This window comes from Anomalospiza imberbis, chromosome 4 (assembly GCF_031753505.1).
Source record: "Anomalospiza imberbis isolate Cuckoo-Finch-1a 21T00152 chromosome 4, ASM3175350v1, whole genome shotgun sequence".
NCBI classification, from domain to species: Eukaryota; Metazoa; Chordata; class Aves; order Passeriformes; family Viduidae; genus Anomalospiza; species Anomalospiza imberbis.
Genome location: NC_089684.1, coordinates 40,095,474 through 40,119,876, shown reverse-complemented (window position 1 = coordinate 40,119,876; position 24,403 = coordinate 40,095,474). Strand labels below are relative to the sequence as shown.

Below are 24,403 nucleotides of genomic sequence, written 5' to 3'. Positions count from 1 at the left end.
TCAGCAATTGCATAACCTGCCCTCTCCTCTGGGATAACAGTGCATATGTCCTACAGGAAGCCATGGAAAATAGTAGCTTCCTCCTATTTTGATTTAAATGTGACTGAGCTGTTGAGTCAATCAAAGTACCAGGCAAAATTATTCTTTGTGTCAGGAAAGCAGCAGCTTCTCAAAACTGTTTGTAATGCATGGATATTTGTCTGGAAAACACTGTGAAACTTTATCTCCTGAAAAATGTAAGTTAGGATTTGAGTTTAACATGTTATCATTTGATATGTAAATCTACCAGTATGCACAAATTTGAACTTTTTCTGATTTCTATTGGAAGTCTAAGGATAAGTTGGAAAGCTGTTAGAAAGTCTCCCTCTTTTTTTCAGCCTTCTCTCCTTTAAGCTAAGTTGTGCCCCATCTTTCAGTTCTTCCTTGAACATCATGTTTTCCAGTCCTCTGATCATTCATTTTCTCTTTGGGCATTCCCTAGATCATCTCTCCCATTCCTGCAGTGTCTCACTAAGCTAGGATTAAGTAATCCATCTGAACACAGATCAAATTCCAGTGAAGTGGAAGGAATATTTTGGGTTCCTTGCAAACTCTGTTCCTGCTAATACTGTCACCCTTGCTCATGCCTTCTTGGCAACAGCCTGATATTGTTGACTTCTGTATTCTCTGTTCCCTTTTTTTATATACTTGCCATGTACTCAGGTGCTGCCTGTATGTTTACCTCTGCCTAATTGTATTTTCTTTCTCTTAAACAGTTTTAATTTCATCCTGTGCTTGTAATACATCTCCAATTTATCAAGCTGAATTCTGTGCCTGTCCTGCAGTGTGTACTTGGCCAAGCTTAGTGCATGTTTGCTGAAGGGCGCCAGTCTGGGCAGTGATGGGGTTTGGTGCAGGTAGGTGAACATGTTGGTGGATAATGTATGCATAGGGTTTGAGGATTTTGCTTGGGAGATGGAGGGTAAGTAGGAAATGTGCAGGGCAGATTCATTCCAGGCCCTTGTCAATGGCATATCAAACCCTTTCTTCATTTACAATGACACTTAGCTTATTTTTAAAGAACTTCTTAGCTGTAACATAGTAATTTTCAATTAGCAGTTGCTCTTACTAGTACTTTTACTAGTAATTGTGATTTTGAATTTAAGTATTTGGTTTCTACTCAGTCTTACAGATAATATTGAGTCAAATTATAAGGGGCTTGTTTTCCTAGTTGTGGTTGTTTGGAGATGGAGACTCGGTGGCAAATGATATAAATGAAAAATTAGTCAGATTTTTTTTTTCAAGTACATACCACTGCAATTTGGGCATTCACTCTCCTGTTTCTGTACTCATGTACCACAATTTTCTGTTGGACTTCTCACACGTTAACCTAACAAGTGGGGTATCTGAAGGCCCCCTGTCATCACAAATGAGTATCATTTCTCTCAGTAAAACCCTTGGGTTTCTGGAGCTGTTTTTTCAGGACATTCTCCCAGTAATGATCTTTTTGAAACAACAGAGAGGTGTAGTAGCACCAGCTCCTGTGTCATGGTTTAATCCACCTTGGACAATAAGAAAAATTTTGCCTACACTTTGCTCTGGAAATGTGTCTGCTTGGGCCTATGAGTACTATTCCTTTATTTTCACAGTAACTTCTTTGCAAAAATAATTTCCCGTCTTTTAAATGAAATTTTCTTTGTTCCTTTAATGGAAAACTTAGATTTCTCTCTGTTAAAATATAGGCCAGACCTCACTAAGTATTCTTAGTTGGTCTATTTAAGGGTCTGCCCATCATGTTATTTCTATCTCTATAACTTTTTGTAAGTTGCAGCTTTTTCCATCAATAATTTTATATTTTTTATTCAGACCATTCAGTACAATTTGGGTCCATTTAGTATGGACCAGACTGATAGTATACACTGCTGGGGCTTTTATCAAAAACCCTGTAGACTTGTGAGCCAAAGCCCTAATGAAATCTTACAGGAGTTTACTTTATCAAACTAATTCATGGTCTTATGGGAAAATAGGCAGGTTTTTTTATTCCTGACAAAACTAATTTTCTGTGTTGACTGGCGTTAATTGTACTATCATCCTTTCATTGTACACTGATTTCTTCCTGTACCAGCCTCTCCATCAGTTTCCCTGACGTTGATGTCAGGCAAAATGATGTGCAATTTCCTTATTAAATAATGGAACAATGCTTGCTTCTCCTCTGTCTTGGGGATCTTATGTGGAATTTCAAGACATATTTTGCTTAGTTTGGTTTTTTTAAATTTTGTCCTTTAGGGTTTAGGTTTTGGGTTCATACCTGTTTAACTGTACACATACAAAAAGTACACATATTATTTTAGTTCTGATGTTTTGGAATCTTAGTAGTGAACATATGAATTTCTTTTTTAATATATCACATGAGGAATACTTTAGTGGTACAGAGTATTACGCAGTGGATATAAAAGTTGTTTTCAGGGCACTTTAGGAATGCACAGACATATTCTGGTATTGAAGGAAAATGTTAATCTCATTGTGAAAGAGCAACAAAAAAATTAAACAGTAAATACAGTAAATAGAATTTATTTATGTATAACATTGATATTATAACCTAAGGGTATAACCACTAAATTTTCACTGTTCTGAACAATGTAAAAGAAAAATGTGTAAGACATTAGTTTGTAACTAAGGCTCACTGCAGCACTGCTAAATGAATATAAAGGATTTGCATAGAATTTTAATTATACTCAAGAAGAAAATGTATGAGAACAGTCAGACTGAAAAGAGGTTGTTAAACAGGAGTGTGTGTCCATTTCTGACTATCCCATTTGATTTTTTTTTTTTTTTTTTTTTTTTTTTTGGAGGGGAAACAGGAGTGTGTGTCCATTTTGGACTATCCCATTTGATTTTTTTTTTGGAGGAGAAACAGGAGTGTGTGTCCGTTTCTGACTATCCCATTTGATTTTTTTTTTTTTTTGGAGGGGTATGGCATACTCAGGATACTTCCATGTTCTCCTTTGCTTTTCATGCCTATCCCTGAAGACATCTGTGATGTTGATGTTTGTTTGGCCAAGGGAATCTGAATGAGAGTATTCACAATGTACCATTGCTGATCCCAAATCATCAGCAGTCTCATGGAGGGGTTTTCCCCACAGTGCCTATTCATTCCTCCTCATCTCTTTTTTTTAAAGCTTTAGCTGATGTGAGCACCTGGAGTTTTCAAAACCTTTTTGATACTTGGTAACTAGTTCTGGTAAATAAAGGAAGAAAACTATTAGAGCAAAACAGTGGAATGGATTTTTAGATTCTCCCATCAAATACCTTGGAGTCAGCATCACCCTGCCTTCCTGAGGAAGTGAGGCTGTATTTCTCAGGAAATTAGTATTGCAAGAGGTGCTGGGTCCAAAGTGTGATAAGTACCTAGCTTTTCACATTTGGTTCCATGTGAGACTGGGTAACAGAGGTGCAAAATGGACTGAAAAGCAGGGTTTTGTGTATGGGCTAGTGATGTCAAAGAGTTTCTATGTTTTATGAGAATTTTATGAGAATTTTTTGGTTTCACGTTTGGGACCAAATGTGGTACTTACCACAATAATTGTGGTACTTATCACAATTTCTGAAATTGCTACTTACATTTCATCACTGGCAGGTTGCACACCCTTAGTTTTCTGAGGCAGGGGCTTTCCATGGCCATGTGTTTCTGCAGCCTTTAGCATAGTTGATATTTCATTTGAGGCTGTAAAACCAATGCAAGGGATGAATTAAATCCATTTTTGTTGGAATCCAAATATCATTTGTATAGTTTATGAGCTTTTATATTAATTGTTGTCCTTCCATTAGATCAGTGAGGACAGCAATAGTTGTCACTGGTATTGTACTATAGGTAGCTATAGCAAAATAGAAAGTTTATGGGATTTCATTTAAGGTATAGAAGAAGTTTCTATCACAGCTAAAATTACATCAAATGAGTCTCTTGGTTTTAGTATTACATTTAGTCTTCTGAATCACCAGGGAGCTGATTTTTAATCTCTCTATCTACAGCCACAAGGGTTGCACACTCACTTCTGGCAGCTTGTATCAGTTCCTAGGAGAGGCAGGAGGAGTTGTGTCAACAACGTGGCAGATTTCATTTGGTACCTTTGCTCCCAAATGGATAATGTGAGTATCTGAAAACAGTGTGTACCTCACTGGTGGCTGCCTAATCTGCTGCCCTGGGTTTGGTGAAGGTGAACCTCGGCCATTCAGCCCCCACAAAAAATGGCTGGTTCAGCCCTGCCTGTTCATTGCTGTGGCATCCCACTTTTGAGGCATTCACTGCAGATTTTAGAGCAGGGCAGAATTGAACTCTGTGCGAAGAAAGCTGCCAGAAAGAGTGAGGAATATGGGGGCAGCAGGATGGAAATAAGCACATAATTTTACTAAAATGTTCCAATATGGAACTATATTAAGGAGGCTCTTGATGAGCCTAAAACTTCTTCCAGCTGCTTGTGAGCTACCAGTTGTGCCTGACATTCCTGATTTCTGGCTTCTAAGCCTGGTCTCTTTTTAGAACCTTGAAAAAAAACCCAGTTTTTATTCGAGCTTATTGAATTAATTTTACTTATTTCCAGAGTAAAATGTTTATGTGGAAACAAGTCTGTGTGGTGTTCTCAGGGCTCAAACAGTAATACGAGCACCCCCGAGGAAATGGAAAGTGACACAGCATGGGCCAGCCTGTGAGGACAGCTAAGTGCTTGAAGGCTGCGGCCTGGCTCCTCAGTTCATCCTGCACTGAGCATATACATATTCCCTGCTGTTTTCCTCCTTTCCATGTGAGACTGGGTGACAGAGGTGTAAAATGGACTGAAAAGCAGGATTTTGCTGTGGGGGCATAGTATCTCTCTGCCATTTTGCTTTCCTTTGTTAGTGATGTAGAAGAGTTTCTGTGTTTTATGAGTATGTTACGCTGCCTACACACTGCCAGTATAGAGACATTACCAGATAAAAGCATGGGCAGGAAGTATTGCAGTACTGGACTTCAGTACATTTATGCAGACTTCAGATTCGTTTATACTGTTGTCAGAATTTGCAGTATGTGCCTTTTGATTAGAACTGTCAACATCTCTTTTTTCTGTGACAGCTGAATTATGGGTTTTGTAAGGAAAACCTCACAGCTGATTTAACTTGTATTGACAGGATTGCATTCTGTATTAACAGGAAAACAGCTACTTCAGGCTCCCTAAATCACATATTTTTCTCTGCTTTAAGGCCCTGAAAACCCAGAGAAATCAGGAAGCATTTGCCACCACAGATTCTTTCAGTGTAAAGGAAACCATACGTGTAATTACCAATTCACCAGAGTAGCTCTTTTGATACATGTATGTCTTCTTTTAATCTGTTCTTTGTCTTTCAGATGTGGATTGACTTATCCTTCCAGCATTTCTGTCTTAGGCAAAATATTTTTGTTAGTTTATAGGAGACAAATCACAGGTCTTCCCTCTAAATACTTAGTGGCTGACTCTTAATTTCTTGATCTCTGTGTGGGAATAAAAGTCTGACCTTGTTTTGCTACTTAAAAGTACTCAGGGGAGGTAAGGGAATACAGAGCTATACATAATGAAAACCTTCGAAAGGAAAAAAAAAACAAAAACAAATCAATCTTCTTGGTGGTTTTGAATTTTTTGTGAGGTTGAAAGATGTTGATTTTCTATGGACTAATATTCATTTAAATTGATACATGGAGTTTAATATTGCAACCAGGTAAAATAAATTTTAGTGTTCCTGTAATCTTGTAATTCTATTGCTTGCTAGAGGTTGAATTATTTAGAATGGAAAGTGCATAACAAAAAAAGGATATAAATATATCTATAGAAACAAAAGGAACAGGAACTGGAATTCTATAATGTTTATAGTGACTAATAAAGAAAGGAAATAAATACAAGTTGTTCTTAAACAAGCTGGTAAAATTGAAAGTGAACGCTGCAAGTTCTCCCAAGTGCTTTCCAGCCAGAAAAACTTGCAGAAAGTAGATTTTACCAAAGATACAGCCGAGCTGAGCATCGAGCTGAAACATGCATGTTACTGTTGTTTCCATTTGCTAACAGGCCTTACTTGCTTCAGGGGTCCCTGCATGTTCTGGCTGTTTTTCATTCCAGGTAGCTCAAAGCTCTAGGACTGTTTGGCCCCTTCACATCTCAGTAGAAAAGCTTTGGATTGACACAACCTCCCTTATTCAAAAACAGAGCTTCTTTCTTCTTCTTCTTCTTTTTTTTTTTTTTTAATTCCCCCAGGATTCTTGCTGTTTCTGAAGAGTTGTGTTCATGAATAGTAATATAAAATATAATAATTTCTGAAGCTCTTAGTACAAGGTAATTAACAAAAGATGGGGGTGAAATATCTAAAATATCTTTCAGTTTGTATATTTATCTGTTTCTTTGACAATCTATCAGCTCCTGCAACTCCAGGACCCTTCAAATTTACTAGCCAGCATCAAGCACATCTAGTAGAAAGACAAACATAACAAAGTACTGTGAACATCTCAAAACAAAATAGGTGTCCTGTTGAGAAGAGACAACGTTTTCATGCCTTCATCAAGAGTAAGGGTGTCAGTGACCATCTCAGGAGGGGACAGCACCAGCAGGCAGCAGAGAACCAGCAGCCTGCTGGTGCTTCAATTGGAGCTCTGCACAGTCCCAGGAAGGTGTTAATATGATTCACTTAAAAAACTGGCAGCCACAAAATACAAATAGAAAAAATGCAGCTGGGTTTATTCTGATGCTCCCAGAGCAAGCAGCTCTCTTGCTTCAGACTCTGCTCTCTTGGTCCTTTTCCTCTGCTAACATCAAGCTTACACATCTTAACCACTACTTGCAAGAAGAGTGTGGAGACAGCATAACTTTGTTACCTTGCCTAATTTTGCCCTCCTAGTTTTAGTTTCTTTTGGAAGGAATTGGAGAAATGTCCCGCTGCACATCGACCTTCCAGCTTCCAGCTCCAGAGTAAAGATCTTTTCTGTTGTGTCTGGTGTCCTCACCACATTTCACCATATTCCCTTTCGTCCTTGCTCTTATCATCACCAGTACGTGAAAATACCTTACACTCTAGTGCAAGAGCAAAATACCCTCTCCTCTTCACATCTCCCTCAGGAAACTTCTTTGGCAGCACTCAGAGACACGAGTCAATTGCAACAGCCATCATTATCTGACTATGCTGCTGCTTCTGGTTTGTTGCTGCCCTTTTGATCTCACTCTCTTCTGTTCACAGACCTGTGCTGCTTAGCAAAGGTCCGTGGGACACGGACCAGGCCTTTGTGTTTTGTACAGAGTGTTTCTGTTCTCTGACTGAATGTCTTGACCTTTAATAGGCAACTCTAAGGCTGTCAAAAAGTGGTTTATTTAATCAAGAATGTAATTCAGAGATAGCAACTCTCTGTTACAGGCCTGATATTCTCTCTGTGTACTGTTCATGCCAACACAGCTTTGCCCACACAAATGCTCATGGAGCTCAATTAAAAAGAGCTGTAAATAGAGAAGAAAATGCCTTCAAAATGATGAGGAAAGCTTTCTTAATATTTACATTCTTCCTTCTTGGTAAAATGGGTAATTTGAATTCAACCTAATCTGTTTTTATTTCAAAAATGAGAAAAATACAACCGATACTTCTTTCCTCAGCGGAGCAGATTAGTAAGCTCCAGTGAGCTAAGCACAACACAATGAAATGAAGCAATTTAAAGAAAACCATTAAAGGTAAAAACATTTGAGTAATCAACAACAATGTTCCCTTCAGAACAGGTCATTACAACAAAGCGGGTTGTGCTGCCAGTCCTGTTGATTTTCAATGACTACAAAGCAGAATAGAAACTTTCTCCATAAATCCCTGGGTGCTAATGCAGGAAGGTGGCTGTGTAATCTGAGCTGTCTGACCCTGGCAAAGGAACAGACTGTAAGCTCACTGCCTACAGAAATGATTAAAAAATTCAGTGCTGGGAGGAGAACTTGCTTCTTTATTAATGTTTATCAGATTAAAGAAGTTAAATAACTGAAGCAATATGAGCAGTGCATAAAAGCAGGGGAGTGAAGGGAAAAAAAACTGGTTTGGGAGTGTGCCATGGCCTCTCTCACAGAGCCTCTCATTGATCTGCCTTCCAATTCATCCTGTCAAACAGCCGGCGTGGCCTGGGGTCCACAGGCAGAGGAGCAGCACCATTCATACACCCTGCTGTCCTGAGCACAGGTGCTTTCCCTGATGCCTGTTAGTTTGTAGCCAGCTTCCAGAGCTTTAGCAGAATCGTTCACAGATGTCTGACACACCAGGATGACACAGAAATTCATACAAAAGGGATATGAGGTTAATGCATCGTTAATACTGTTGTCTTTCTCTGTAAAGTGTATCTCCATGAATCTGGTAGGAAATGATATGTGCACATTGCATTAAAATTCCTTCTTGGAAGGTATATATCCCAGAAGTTAAGGAAAGAAGTTTTTTATTTGCAAGTGAGAGTGTTAATGTGCTTTGAAAGGAATTGATCTGTCAGTGCTGGGGCCAAGATCCTTACCCACAGAGCAGGATGATCCTCATCCACAGAGCACGGTGCACAGCTTGCTCTTCGGAGAGCTTTTTAATGTGCCATTCCAGACAGCTGCACAGCCCAGCAGAAACGGGAGGCTGGAGTGGCATCCTTCTCTTCTCAACACTACACTTTTGCTGTGTATAAATTGCTCCCCAATAAAAGCTGTCACCCTTGGGCCAGTCCCACAGCACACTGCCAATGTCCCTGTTCCTCCTCAGCATTGCTGTCAGGGTGGTAGGAAAGCTCGGGACTAATGCCAGCTCATGAGAGCACAGAATTTAAACCAAAGATGTTTCTCAAAGTCTCTACAAGAGTCGGTACAAACTGAAGTGGCCATAATTATCCCTTTATAGGAAAAATAAAAAGCAAGGTAGTGATAAACAATGAGGATTTTAACAGGGGAATCTAAATTTTCTCCTTTTACCACATGTTATGCAAAGGACGATGGTGAGCTCTGTATTTGCTGGCAGTGGAGGGAAGTCTGGGGAATCTATTCATTTTCCACCTCATTTAAACAAACACTCTCAGAACCATGACCAAGAAAGGAAGTAAAAATACTTAGCAAACTTATATTAAGTGTTCTAACTCAATGTTTGTATTTTGCTCCTGAAAAATATACTGACTGTATTGACAGGACAGTAGTGTCCAACTCCTGCAATCTGATGTGGGAGAGGGCTTAGGGAATATTTTTAACCTTGTATGGAAACCTAGTTTTATTTTCAAAATACCTGCAGCTCAGAACAGTCTGAGCTATTCTGAATCAAAAATTGTGTCCTTCAAATAAAGTTCATACAACTCCCACAGGGTAATCCTGTCTGGAAGAAAAAGCTACTAGTGCCCAGAGACAGGAATCCCTCCGAGGAAATCGGTCTCTTCCCCTAACTTTCTAGTGCTTTGGGAATGTGATTGTAAAACAGAAGTCTTGTGAACACCAAAAATATTCCTGTAGAAAGATGATTTCTTTCCACCAGATAGCTGTCTCAGATAATATCAACCTGCTACATAATGCCACTGCTAGCCAAGATTTTATAGATTTTCATTTGATGGATAAACTTGTGACTTTGCTTACTAATCTGGAAGATTTTGCATATAAGCAACAATATTTATGAAATTATGCTCCATGCCCATTTTGACTATTGAGCCAGAAGTTCTCACTTCAGGGAACGTAAAGAAAATTTTAAATGTGAATGAAAAGATAATTTGGTCTTGATAAGTCAAAATATTTAAATTTTGTTAACTTTTTATTCTCATCTCATAATTTCAAATATTTCATGCTACAATTACCTTGTGTCTAAGTAAAATGTTATTAGTTAAGGATGAGCTGCAACTCACAAATGCAATCTCCAAAGAAAAAGCAAAATCAATGAAGAATTGATGGGGGTTTTTTAAGGATACATCTGAAAGGTTTGGATAAAAGATTTTAATTTCTTTCCATAATTTATCATCCCCACTATCAAAATAATGTCCCTCCTGCCACAGAAGTGATAAGTCATAAACTGCATTGGATGGTAGGTGTTGTGTTTTTAATCAACAGTGTTGTCACTGTGTGGCTTGGTTTTCCTCAGGAAAATCTCACATATTTTGCAGATTTGAAGCAAAATGTTTTGTACTTGTTAGCTGCCTTGAAATAAATTTATCATAGTGACGCAAAAGAGGTGGAATTGTGAAAGGCAGGTATTTTATGGCAAGGAGTGGCCCATTATTTCATCTTTCTGAGATCAGGATGGGATATGATGTGCAGATTCATGCCCATCAGTGACCTCACTAAGTGCAGAATTCAGTAGGAGCATCACAGGCTCAGGGGCAGAAATGGCTGCAGAGGTACCTGGATACTTCTTTGCTATCCCTTTCACCATCATATTCTCTTCATGACTGCAAAAGACATTAAATCTGAGAAGCAGATTTGTGGGTCAAATTCTCCTCTCTACCCTGTATGTTTAGAGTGACTAATTTCACCAGGATTTCTCTGTGTTTATGCAAATGTGCTATGAAGGAGAAGCTTGTTGATGATGACATTTTGCTCTCATTGGGAGATTTGCACCTGAAGTGGTATTTCCATCAAAACTGTGAGGAAGCACCAAATCTGAATGATGGTAATGTGTTATTTCACTTTCGCAATTTTGCTTTAAAAGCTGTTACTGTTTTTCTTGAACCACCAGATTCAGTTTTTTCTAAAATAACATATTTACTGCTTCTGTCCCACAATAGTTTACAGAAATGGTCTCGTCTGTGTCTCCAGTGCTGTCTTGGGAATACTTAGAGGTGTCCATCAGTCTGAATATCTCTGAGTGACTAATACATTGTATGAGTCCTAAGAGCAGCCCTGAGAACTTTGCTACCACACAGGAAGTACAGTAATGTCAGTGAGAGCTGAGTATAGATATGGGTTATCGATGTGATCTAAGGAAGTAGGTAGATACCCTCTGGAATCAAGAATATTTGTTCTGATGCTTCAAGAAACTTATTCTCCATAACTCTGTGAGCTTAAATCAGATTTGCGTTGGTGAGGTTGCTCAGAAATAATAGGTACAAAAAGGGAAAAACAACAAAGGGGCTTGATGAGTATTTCTTGGCAATTCCCACTTCCCGTGAGAGGCAAACACACAAATGCTTTTTTCGGAGTGACGCAGATGTCACCGCACGTCCATCGCTTGGGAAGACGCAGATGGACTTATGTTTGGAGAAAAAAAACAACAGGCAGGGAGTTTTTTAGAGGAAAAACTGTTTTTGATATTTTGTGGCTGTCACCTTCTGATAGAGGCGTGTGTCGGCAGAGGGGCGGCAAGGCCGCCCCAAGCAAGCTCTTCTCCCTCCATGTCCACAGCTGCCAGGGCTGGTCTCAGTCAGAGGGTGCTCTGCCGTGCACTTTTGGGAGGAGGGAGAGTGCAAGGGGCACGGGCAAGCTGTGGTGGGGCCTGGCCATCAGCTCCGTCCTGATACTCATGCTGCCAGGATAGCAGGAGGAACGCGGGATGAGGGGCTTAGCGTGGGCCAGAACTCCACTCTCACCCAGCCTGCTCTTGTTCAAAGACTTGCTCTTTGAATTGGCTTCTTCATGGAAAAGGAGAGTTTCCATCTCACTAATTAACACTGTTAACACATCTGCTGTGCACAGACCAGAAATAATACAGCTGTGGAAAGAGGGGGGAAAAGCTGGAGCTGTGAACCAGAGAAAGAGGCTGAGTTCTGTAGTGGCTCAAGGTCTCAGTTACATGAGCAGGGCTCCTAGCAGGGCAATTCCTTCCTGGATACAAGTAGGGATTTAGTTCCTTCTGATTTCCTGCCATTTTGTGTAATTGGCTAATTTTACTGACTTGATAGACTAAGAGTCAGAATTCCTTACTTCCATTTTTACCCTGTCACAAATTAGGATTATTTTTGTTATAACTGTTTATTTATTTATTACTGAAAAAAGTGTTGTTAATTCATAATAAAAATTCAGAATCCCATATGGATGAAGTAAATGAATCACACATGTACTGAACGTGGATTTGAAGCACCAGCCTGTCAGTGTCATCCAGTGGAATTTGGTCAGAAGTTGCACTATAAATATGTGGGATCTACTTTGTCATAGGTTATATTTTGCTTGCCTTCTATGCTAGAACACCGATGTCTGATTTTGAATCATTATTTTTTCATTTATTCTCATTTGATATATACAAATATGTCAGTGACTGGAAATGGAGAAAGTTGGCAATTTATCTTTTCTAAGAGATCATCTAGGAATCAGCAAAATGTCAAACAAGGGTTTATTCCTATTGCTGAAGTAAGAAGGATTGCACTGCCTGCTTTGATATTCCCAGCAAGCACAATTAAAAGTGTATCATCCACCTATGGCTTGTACTGCAAAGAAGTTTGTTTGCTTTTGTAATATAGGTGTAAAAGAATATAAGGGGCATTAGAGAAAGAGGGGAAGGGGTTTAGTCTGTATTAGTTGCAAAAAGCAGGAGAAAACAGGTTGTTATTTCATTACCAGTGAGTACATATCTACTGCATGTGATCTCTGAAAGATTCCTTAAGTCTTTTGAAAAGTCTGGAAAAGCTCTTATCTATATCATCTCTATCTATATCTTTATCTCAAAAGTTTTTGAACACTGCCCTAAAGTACTCAGTTATTAGGGCAAGTTCAAATTCCTTTTACCCACTGCAAGAATGAAATTGTCACTTTGGAACTTCTCTTCTACGAAAAGTTAAAAACAAAGCACCCTATAATTCTTTCCAGGAACTGAAGCAAAAAAAGTTTTCAGAGAAGATTTTCTATTTAGGGGAAAACACTGAAAAGCCCCACGTGGCACAGCCTCAGCACACATTACATATAGAACATACCTTGGTGGCTGTGCAGCGGTGGAGAGTGCTTGAGAGGCCCTGAAGGGTTCCATACTAATGAAATGGTTTATGATGGGAGATTATCCAAGGGAATAGCCTGTATTCCATGCAGCCTTGTAAAGGATGTTTTCCTGACTTGTTTCACATCCCATACACAGAACTTGTTTTTGTCAGCCAATCCTTAGTAAGGCTGCTGAGCTGGGCCCTGCTCAGGCTCCAGCAAACTACAGCAATGAGGTTAATGCCCCCCAGTGCAGATTCATTAAAGTTTCTCATCTGGACTTGTCTTTTCTTCAGCAGAGGTTACTGATCCCTATAACTTGATGACATAAGTATTTATGAAATTTGTGCTAAAGAGCATTCATTTAGAAAAAAAAATACCAAAACCAACAAATACTTTTAGTAATATTTAAAGTAACCTGGGTTATTTTGAAGTACATGTTCTAAGGGTTTAACTACCTTTGATTTATGTCAAAAAATATTAGAGGATGGTAATCTAGAAGTATGATCATGACAGAAACCTTTTTATCCAGTTGATTTTCAGCCAAAAGAAGACCAGTGGCTTCTCCCCATGTCTTTTTTTCCAAGGCTTTATGGTACTGTTTGTTTGGGAAGTAGGGCCTTCTTGAAACCAAAGATAGCCAGGAAAGAAGAACAATTTAATTTAGATTATAATTTGCAATTTAATTTGAGGCTGAGAAGACATTCTGAGAAGCATGGTAGTAATTCAGCAGAGAGAGAGTGAGATAAACAAGCTTGCACTAATGTCATCACTAATAAGGATCCTGTTTTCAGCAGCTGAGGCAGAGTGGTCAGGAACAGCTCAATTATGTCCATGCTGTACCACAGCTCGTGGTGCAGATAAAACCAGAGAAACCTCACAGTGTCTGGCTCTGAAATTTGGCAGCAAAATACTGGAGGCTATTCCAGATGTGCTCATTGGGAATTTAAAGAAATTCTAGTTTCTTTCAACTTGCAAGAAGATGCAAAGCTTTCTTTCATTCTCCAGACTTAGAAGATAGTTTTGAACAATGACACACAAGTACATGCGTCTCACTTCAGAGGCTGCTCCAGTTTCTGTGATAATTTAGGAGTTAACATGTTCTGTTGTGTCATTTGCTGGATTGGAATTCAACCCAGAGCTTTAACATTTCATCTCTCAGAACTTATTTCTCCTCCTACCCCCAGTCTGCTAGGAGCTAATAACCTAAACCTCTAAGATAGCCTCATATTCCAGATATTGCACAGTTCCTAAATACAGTTATTCAGGTTCTCAAGTGCTGTTGTGAGACATAACTAATATTAAACATTACCTTGAGACATCACTTTTCATTTTTGTGGTGAGAACAGAGATGTGGATGTGGAACTCTGATGAAGACTTTGGGGCTTTAGAAATGCTGTTTGCTTTAAGGCTTCATCTGTGAGCTTAAAGGCATTTCAAATAAAATGCTTTATCCTTTCAGGGGGTTTTTGCATGGATTTAATTGGTCAAAAATGCACAAAACCTCTCTACAGGCCTTGCCTCTGTACATATTTAGGGAAACAGAGACTGTTTCTATAAATTGTAATAAAATGTATAAATTGTATAGCAAATGGCAAACATTGTAAAATGTTGTCTGAAAAGTTCAACCAAGTGCTAGATACAAATTGAATTTGATTTCCAAGATTCCAGACAAATATATTTTTGTCTCTCTAGATTTATGAGCTGTTCTAGTTCTCCACTAATTTCCTCTTAGTTCTTGGAGCTGTTTTTATATTTGGTTCATTTGGCCTACTCGAGCATCCTTTTCTATGCCAGTCCTTAAGTTTGATTTTCCAGTCAAGTACTCTTCTGGGGACACTCAGCACATCAATCCCTCGGGGGCTAAATTTGGAAAGCACAGCATCAATTGTTATCATTAACTGCCTTTGGAGTACATTGGAGTAGTGAGAGAAGTGATAGATTTCCCAAAGCTTCCTAAAGAACCATTTCCTACTTCAGACCAGGACACATGCTCTGCTATCTGTTTAATCAAGTAACAGAAGGAACAGTCATAGTCAAAAGCCAGAAGAGGAACAATTATCTAGTCAGATAATTTGAACATCTTTAAAATTTGACTCCACAATGCAGTAGAGTATAATTCCATTTTCCTCCAGACATTAAAATTATTAATAATAAGAAATCACTATAAATTATGAACAGTACAAAGTGTTCAGACCAACTCAGTTGTAAATTTCTTTTGGCAAAATTCCAGAGGTCTTCTAGGGAAGATTTTTATGCCTGATACTGTGCCATCTTTGCATTTCTTTTCTTTTAGTACCAGCAAGCAAAGAGAAGCAGAAGGCTGGACCAGCCATTCTTCTGGGCAGGAGCTGAAGAGATCAAGAAAGACTCCTGTTATTATCTTGAAAAAGGATGTAGGCTACTGGCTAAGGTCAGGAGTAATGGGAGGTGAGTTATTTCATAACTAGTTCGGATAGTTTCCATGAGCTGGTTAGAGAAAAATGATATAATTCTGAAATTATAGCAGAGAAAGCACAAATACTAAATTACTCTAATGAAAGCTTTTGTGAGCAAAGCCTTTCATTATAGCTATTCCAAATGTGCAAAAGGGCAAAGTAACAAGTCTAAATACATTTTGCTTTTTCTTAAGCAGTGCCCAGTGTGCCTTGAGCTCCATTTGTTCAAGTAAGTAGAAATATGGTGATACAAAAGCAGATGGTGTTTGCTGCTATTGGATGACAGATGTTCCCTTATCCCTGAGATTATGCAGTTAAGTGTAATGCATTTATAGCTGGGTTATGCAAAATACTGGGCACCCTCGGCTCGCATTAATGGCCGGGGCAGCTGGAGAGGCCTGGTGCCTCCCAGGAGGTGCACAGCTCTTGGGAGTCAGGGACCCTCTTAGCTGAACTCTTCACCTCAGCTCTTGATTTGGAGATGTCCTGATCATCAGTGTTCAGCAACTTTGGGATCAGCCTGCAGTCACCCTCCCTCGTTAGGCCTGAAGTCAAAGACCTTCCCTCTTTGCAGGAAATGGATCAAATGCCGAGGAACTCGGTTGATGCAATTGTGTGAATGTAGCAATCCCACTAACAATAGCTGTGTTGAAAAACACGTCTCTATGTTGCTCTGAGGTCGAAAGGAGATAAGATAATCTCTGTGCTCAGTAGAAAAAGCTCACTAAAAGCTAAGCAGTTCCAGATGCTTGGCAGCCTCCCCTTTAACTTTAAACTGCTGCAGTGTAGCAGCATTGGGTGAGCCCTCCAGTCAGCCCTGATTCTCACTGCCCCTTGAACATGGCCCTCCCAGGAATATCAAATAGGGCTCTTTCTCCTTCCACTGAGGAGTGGAAGGCCAGAAGCATTTTTAAATTTATCAATATGGACCCTGAGATGAGGCTGGCAAATGTATGAAAGTCAGATTTAAAGAGCCACCAGAGGAGTGCAAAAGGGGATATTCCACTAATTAGAATTTTATTAAAATTAATTAGGAGGAATTTCTCCACAGTCATTATTTATCTGTTAAAAGTCAATGAGAAACCAAGCTCTTTCTTATTTCAGGGCTGATTGTGTAGATGCAAAGTGCAATCACCTATCCTTAACTTCTGGATGTTACTGCATACTCTAGATGGATATCGTTACAAAGCAATAATTCAGGACAACATGCCACATGAGTTAATTCATCCTTGCCTTAAAAGTTCCTGGATTCCTGCTGAACCTTAGCTTTGACCTTCTTTAAATAGAAACAGGAGATAGTGACTTCAAAGCTGATACATTTCCTGGGTAACAGTGCATGACCTAGTTTCTGTTAGCACATATTCAAATAAATTTTCAGCAGTTAATCCCAATAGTATTTCATTTTATATTTTAGTGCTACAAATAGCAGTGTTCCTTTGTATAAAATTATAACTTTGATTTCACTTGATGGTTTTCTGAGTTTTGAACAGCAGATTTTTCTTTTTAGCCTGTGAAATACTGTAATTTGAAAAAAAAAAAAAGAATCTCCAAGGATTTAAAAAAATGGATCCCGTATACCAGCTCCCTCTAAATTCTTCTCTTTCTTAAACACTGCTGTATTTTTATGTAAGCAATATGCATGCCAGACACTTGCGTGAAAAATATGATGTGTACAGTGCACTTCATTTATTTCTTGACATAACAACATAAGTTGAAAAAACACAGCAGTTTGTAGGAATTAAGTTAGGAAATTAAACGGTCTATTTATGTCAAGAGGAGGAGACAATGTGCATTAAAAACAGAGAGACAACGACTCGCTACACAGTTCATGCAAATCTTATGTGAACTTTATAAAAACATGAGAGGGACTCACTGCAGCCATGTGACAAAGCACAGAGCATTGTCACCCCAGGGCAGTCACACAAACAGGACAGAGTTTCACTGTGGAGAAACCCAAATTCTGAATATGAATCGAGTAAGTGCACAAACCCCATTGCTTATTGAAGTTCTGGATGTGAAAGTGCCTCACCACCTCGTGTGACTCAGGAAGGGTCTAGGGCAGCACTCCCTGGCAGCAGGGTTTCTTTCCCACTCTCTGCAAAGGGAGGAATTTGTCACTTTGGAACTTGTATTCTGTGGTACCAGGACTTCAGCAGGCACTGGTAGGAGTTATAGCACTGTACTGAACAAAACATATTGTCTGCCTGAAATCACAACAGAATTTCAGAATGAGCAGGCTAGCATGAAATAAATATTTGAAGTTCAATCCACTTCAGGTGATTTGCCCAAAATAATAGGTGATGGTTAAAAAATTATATTTGGTTTCCAAAATACACAGCTAAATGCATTTTACTTGGCAGCTTGACAGAACAGTAATTTTTATAATTTTGTGCCATTAAAATCAGAGGTCAGTTAAAGTGTAACTATCCAAACATTAGACTAATTATTGCTACCCAGTGTCTGTCAAGGGCTTTGTTCCCTGTCAAGATGCCCGCAAACTTTAGCATAAATACTGTAACTCTCCTTCCCTAGCATCCCTCTTTTCCTTCACCCCAACCCACACACAGAGTGGCATTTAAATAAGATTCTTCACACTGTGTCATAAATATTAATGACATGAAACCCAGAGCTTGGCATTTTTCACTAATGGCCCTCTTCATCAGAGTTTCACCCCTGGACTGCAGCCAGCCCCTGTGTAACTGGCTGACATTTTTTAAAAACATGTTACAAACAAAGTGAAACAAAATACTGAGAACATTTCTCACAAATTAAAACTGTTGGCAAATCCTCTCTCCACATTGTATGCTCTTGGGATGTCATTTGGCATGACTTCCTGAACAATGCCCATGTTGGCTTGGTGTGGTTTGTCTTGTAATTACAGCTTATGCCTTTCACCTAATCCCTGTAATAGCTCCAAATGAGATCTGGATGAACATTTGATATAAAACTCAGCCTGGTTTAAAAAAAAAAAGAAATAAAGTACATATTTCCCTACAATCCAACTTTTCTATGAAGCTTCCAGAAAATCTCCACAGAAAGATTGATACCATTGCTGGCATTTCTTAGTTCTTGTGGTTATTTGCATCATTTCTGTCCTTTCAGTCTGAGCTGTACCAGTCATATGAAATTGTAAATTAAACAACAAACAATGTTTTGGAGATATTTATGACAGTGTTCAAGATTAATTTTCTGTTGTCTTTCTGCCTGAGTGAAACACGTACAGCTCAGTCTCTCCATACAAGAAAACAAGCCTTCTGAACAAGCTTCCAGACACTGAAATGCTTCCTGAAATAGCAAGTATGTGTTTGTTTCTTCTTAACCTTCATTTTCCATCTGACTTAGGACCACAATGTTCACATCCCACAGGCTTGAGCCTTTCAGTTTCTAGATCATCGCTGAGAAACTGACATTTCACTAAAACAAGTGGGTGAATGAGAACAATAATAATTTGTCTTTTGCCTTCAGCAGACAGTAAAAGTAGAAGGTGGATAAGTAGAAACATATTCTGGGCTCACTGAGATCAAATGTATTTCACAGTGTGGTGTGTGTCAGAACTTTTAGTGCTTTGAATTAAACAGGATAAAGAGCAAACAGAACCACAGGACTGTAGGGCTGGAAAGAATAAGAAATCACCTGATACAAGGCAAAAGCAGCAACCTTTGGGTGCTTCCTGGCCGACATTTGTCAGCCTGTCTTGAAATCTTCAGTAGAGATGCACAAAACCTCAGTCAAATTTTCCTGCTGTTCATGGCCCTTTCATTACAAAATGTTTCTGATGATGTAACCTGAGTATTTCTTGAATTTTGTCTTGTTACTTCTGCAGACACATAAAATAGCCTTCTACAAGTCTGAGAGACTGTTATCAAGGCTTTCCTCAGTCTGTTTGGCTAAATATTCCACTTTTCCAATATTCCACCCTAATTCATAATTTATAGATCACTTCATCATTTTTATTGCTATGTTTGGGACTGTGTCTGACCAGTCCATGGACTTCCTGAAGTGTGGTCCCTGACATAGCCACAGCCATCCAGCTAAAGCCTTATCAGTGCTGCTCTAGCAAAAGGGTTCCTCTGCAAACTTGTCTGCTATCCACATTCCAGAATGACACTCTGTGTTGGCAGCAGCAGGACGTTGTTAACTCCCATCCTGTCTGCTCTCAGCTGTCATTTCTATGCTCTTTTTTCTCTGAATTTCTCCCTCCTCAGCTATTCCACATTTTCTGTGCAGGTTATTATTCCTGAGGGTGGTGATAACACTTATAGAAATCAAAAAAGATACAGAGTTTTCCATTTATATCTCCAGGTTGTCACAACTATGTGGAATCCTATTCTTGACCTCCAGTACTGGCAATGTATGAGGCTTCATTTGTCTCTAGGTCAAACAAGCTTCTTCTGTGATGTGACCTTTGGGTAAGGAGTGAAAGCACTGAACAGCGCTGGGACAGACCCGAGTGGAATATCCATTTGATACATCCTCCCATTTGATAAGATACATAACTGTTCAGCTCTGTACTCCCATTGGACATCCTTTTTCCCTAACTTGCTGTGATATGAGACAGTATTACAGACATAGCACTAATGAATGCTAAATATCTAAGATTCATAGTTTTACTTTCTGCTTTATTTCTCAATAATACAATTTTGAACAAAATTGCTTAATATACAGTAAACAGGGGAACATTTGAAAGCACACATTTAAAATAACATATTTTATGTTGGTTTGTTTCTTCTTCAATATATAGAATTAAAATACCAAGAAATGTTCTTTTGGTCTGGATGTTCTGGAGGAACTTATATTATAAACTTGTGCATTTTAAAAGTCTGCATAATTTAATGGTTAGGTACCAAATGCAACATATATTGTCTCTACAGTATGAAGACAAATTCATGATATACTTCAAATTCAGGTAAGTATTTGAGTTTTGGAAACTTGGAGCATTTGCTGACTGGATTTCATCCACTCTAAAGTCTCCAGCCACCCAGTAAATTCAAGGCCAGTATGAGAATGCTTAGATCCAGAATGCAAGTTTTTTTTAAGATGTCAAAGTTCTGAAAATTTACGAGTGTTTGCATTTGGTGTTTTGATTTGTCCCCTGCTACTTACATCTTTGTTTTAACATGTAAAGTGCTTCTTTTTTTTAAAAAAGGCACAGTTATGTGGGGGTGTTTATCAGATATATGTCATATATGCATATTTATATTACATAAAATGGTAATGGACCAGTCCAAAATTGTGGAATGGGCTGTGATGTTCTCCTGTTGTTCAAAGGCTTGAAGTATTTTATAAACTCCTGCTTTTAATTTCTGCATGTACTCAGAGATATGGAATGCTTTGATTCTTAATTTAGAACATTCATACCATGCTTTGACTCCAGAAAACAAAGGCAGCTCACCTAGGAGTTCACAACTCGGAAGGGCTGTTTCCTTTCATTGCTGTCACCATTAGAACTTCCTATACAACAAGATCCCAAGAATGAAGTGCAAAACTCCAAGTGTTTTGTAGGGTGGAAGCAGAACCATTAGTGTACTCAATTATTTTCAAAGCAGAAGGAGTGGAGGATTATCTGGGTGAAGTAAGAAATGCAAGGAAAAACCTATGGTGTCTGTTTTTAAGAATATCATGGAATAATAGTGGAATAGAGTTTGACTTGTAAGGAAATTTACACTTTTGGATGGTAAAATATTCCATTAGAAAGGGATCACAGCACCCTGTATTTCCATGGTACTTAGTTTACTGAAACCCTAAATCCTTTCCAAGTGTTAACTAATTTACTTTGTAGTTCTCCTTTTAGGGAAAAATAGTACTTTCAGACCTTTTTTGACAGATGTTGAAACTTTGTCTCTGGAGGACGGAGCTGTATACCCCAGTTCAAAGCAGAAAGAGATGTCTCAGCTCCAGGTTGTCTTCTATATGAATATCAGGTTTGATCCTACAAGTTGGCAAGCACTTAGAACAGCCCAGAGGTGAAGGAGTCCCAGACTTTGTACAAATACTCATGGCCCTTTTACAAGTAATACTTGTGTTTCTGTCCTGCAGAAAGATTTTGGAGTGATACTGAGTGACCTAAACTAAATTTATGTAGAACTTGATCTTTTGTCTTCACAGTAGATGCTTTCCTGGAGCTCACCCAGGAAAATCCTTGTGCAAATGGGTAAATTAGCAGCACTGTTCCCATTACACAGGTGTCACAAGCTGAGCTGGTGAGCTCTTCACTTCCAGAACAAGTGAACTGGGTCTGTTATCATGCTTCTTGTGATGCCCTGGCAAGGAAGAGCTCTTTTAATCTGTAATTTTTTTGCAAAGTTATTTGTTCAAACTGCTTGAAAACTATTCCAGTGTGGAAGGCTAGGCTGTCAGCAGGGAGCCCTGAAACCTGATGTCCTCCCTTTGAGTGTTTTGAGGGCCAAGCTGTTCCAGTGAAATGTAAATCTGAAGCCAGCCAGATTTATTTCTGCCAGCCTGTAGCTCACTGCAGTTTGTTTGACCTGAAATTTGAGGGCTTCCAGCAAGTCTGGAGCACACAGAATGCAAGGTAAGCACATGTGGAGTTTCGGTGATTGGGGTTGGTTCTAGTGCTTGATGTTAGAACCCTACAAGATTCCTGTAAGGCCAAACCCAGTGCTGTGAGCTCCTCAGAGACCTGGTTTCAGAGAACAGGGTGTGTGCAAGGATCTATGTCTTGGCACCACACCCGATTTACTTCCACAAGTAGGAACTAAAGATGAGATCTTCTTGTGTGGCTGCATAAAATACATATCCTGACTTACAGCTGAGGACACATGCAGAGTCTTAATCACAAATCTTCACCAAGAAACTGTTTCTAAATAAGTGGATAAGTGTTGGCCAATTGTTTATCACTTTTTTACTGCTGGTATATTTTATGGGAGACCAGATGATTGGAGCAATGCAACAGCATTACAGGAAAATATTCACCCTTTTCCCAGCAAATGCTTGCACTCATTTTTATTTGCTTGTTGTGACAATATGTTTGCAGAAAGTGACTGTAGGACTTGAAATTGAGATTAGTTTAATGATGAGATTGAGTATATTTGAAACAATTTTAGTCCTGAAGGCTATCCGGTCAGGAAGAGGAAACAATATCAAGGAACTAAGTTGAGCAAACAACTTAGATGCTGAATTGTGAATACTGAGCACTCAGAAAAATTTCATATAGGCTGACATTGGTTATCTTTTTGCAACAAAGAGAAACTTCCTGAAGTATAAAGGCTGGGTGGTATGTTGACCAATAATTCCTCAGAATGAAATTCAACTGACTCCACTGCCCCTCTGTTCTGAGTCATGCACACTTCATAGAGTATTCCAGTCAAAATAATTGTTTCTATAAAATAAATTACTACATTGCTAAGTGAAGAATAAAGAACATATTTTTGACACAACTTTTGTTTTAGCTCTAACCATATAAGTATCCAATTTTCTCATTTTCATGTAGATGAAACTCAAATAAGCAATCTTCATGTTGCATATTCCCTTGGTCTATCTTGCAAAAAACATTAGGGCCTAACTTTTCCACAAAAAAGAATGCAAAATGCTCTCTGTTTGTAAGTTTGTGATTCATGCCTCCTGTGAAGACTACCAAACCAGTAAAAACACTGGAATGTAAAAAAATAAGCATGATTATGTATTTCAGGAAAACAATTTTCTCAAGAAAGTTTCTGGAACAAATTTTCAGTGCTTAGCTATTTCTAGTTGATATCTCGGTGATGGAATGCCTACTGGCACCAATTTGTACCATGGAATTGTCCCACAGGACAATACTTTGCTGTAGTGTGTTTAAGGTGTCTTTTTTTTCAGATTCTTGTAGCAGCAAATCCTTTAGCAGCTCATTACTTAATGGAAACTAAACAAAGCTTCTTCCAGGAAAAAAAAAAAAAGTTGATCTCCATCACCCCACAGTGAACTTCTTTTCTTAAATACATAACACATGCTTTTGGAAAATATCCTCAGTTTAAGCTGAACAGTGTAAACTCCAAAGACAAGACCACGTCCTCATTCATCCATCTTGCATAGCTCAAAACTCCATACTTTCTGTGACAAAGAAAAGGAAGCGCTGAAGATACTTTTTTGTATACAAATCTTCTTGTGTGATATGACTAGACCTTTGTCTGTCATTCCTATTAAAAACAGCCACCTTCACAAAAGAGAACTCAGGGATAGGCTCTTATAAATAGGGATCCTAAAGGCCCTGGCTGATCTTCTTTCCTCTCTGCTAACAGATATTTCTTTGGGTGTTTTTCCATTTCCTATGGAAACTCTGCTTTTTATTGTGCAGCAAGCCCAGTGCTGGCTGGTCCCTCCATACATTGTGACCTTATTGCTGTGTCTGTTTCTGCCAGAGCTGCTGTTCCACAGCTTTTCCATTCCACTGGAACTACCATGACCACTGATATTAATTGTACCAGAAGAGGTATAGAGTGTAATTTAGGCACAGAAACCATGAATTTAGCAGCTGATAAGTTATTCATAGATTTTGAAATATATACAATAACGATTCTGAGATTTGACCATGAAAATCATATACCTCATGTACAATCTCAATTCATTTGAAGCAACACTGGTTGAGGAGGAAGGATGTTTATCATATTTCACTACTGCTGTCACTTGCAGAGATGCAGTGCACTGTTTTACTGGATCCATGCTGGAGATCCTTTCCACACTGGCTTTGGCTTATGCTTTTTGAAAAAAAAACCGCCAGTTTTTCATCAGGAAAATGTTTGTACCTGGAGTTGAACAACCATAAAACATAATGCCACGAGTCTCATGGAACAATGAATAAAATAAAAGGACAAGTTATGTTGCAGATGTATTTTGGAAACATGCTTTCAAAATGTTTGTCCTTTCAATTAAATTACATGTTTGTCCTTTCAATTAAATTTGCATTAAATTACAAATTTTTGTATCTAGTCATTGCTATTCTGACTTTACACTGTAGGAAGACATCTTGCTCCTGTTGTCCTTACTGTATCAGTGAGCTATTCCCTCAGGAGAAGTCTCAGCATGTGAAAAAGAAACTATTCCTGAAATCAGTGAACTCTATTTTAAACTGGCAAAGCAAGTTGCTCCTGTTTCTCCTCCAACTTAACCTGTAATTCCTGGAATTATACA

At 38.8% G+C, this 24,403-nt stretch overlaps 1 protein-coding gene across 1 annotated transcript in view; it reads right to left on the bottom strand.

Moving 5' to 3' along the window:
• The window catches only part of PDE5A (phosphodiesterase 5A), a 58,551-nt gene extending 54,848 nt beyond the window's left edge, over positions 1-3,703 (bottom strand). Inside the window, exon 1 of the mRNA XM_068187974.1 lies at positions 3,601-3,703. Coding sequence (XP_068044075.1) covers positions 3,601-3,683 — 83 coding nt within the window. The 5' untranslated portion in view covers positions 3,684-3,703. The remainder of the gene's footprint in view (positions 1-3,600) is intronic.
• Between the last annotated feature and the right edge of the window lie 20,700 nt (positions 3,704-24,403).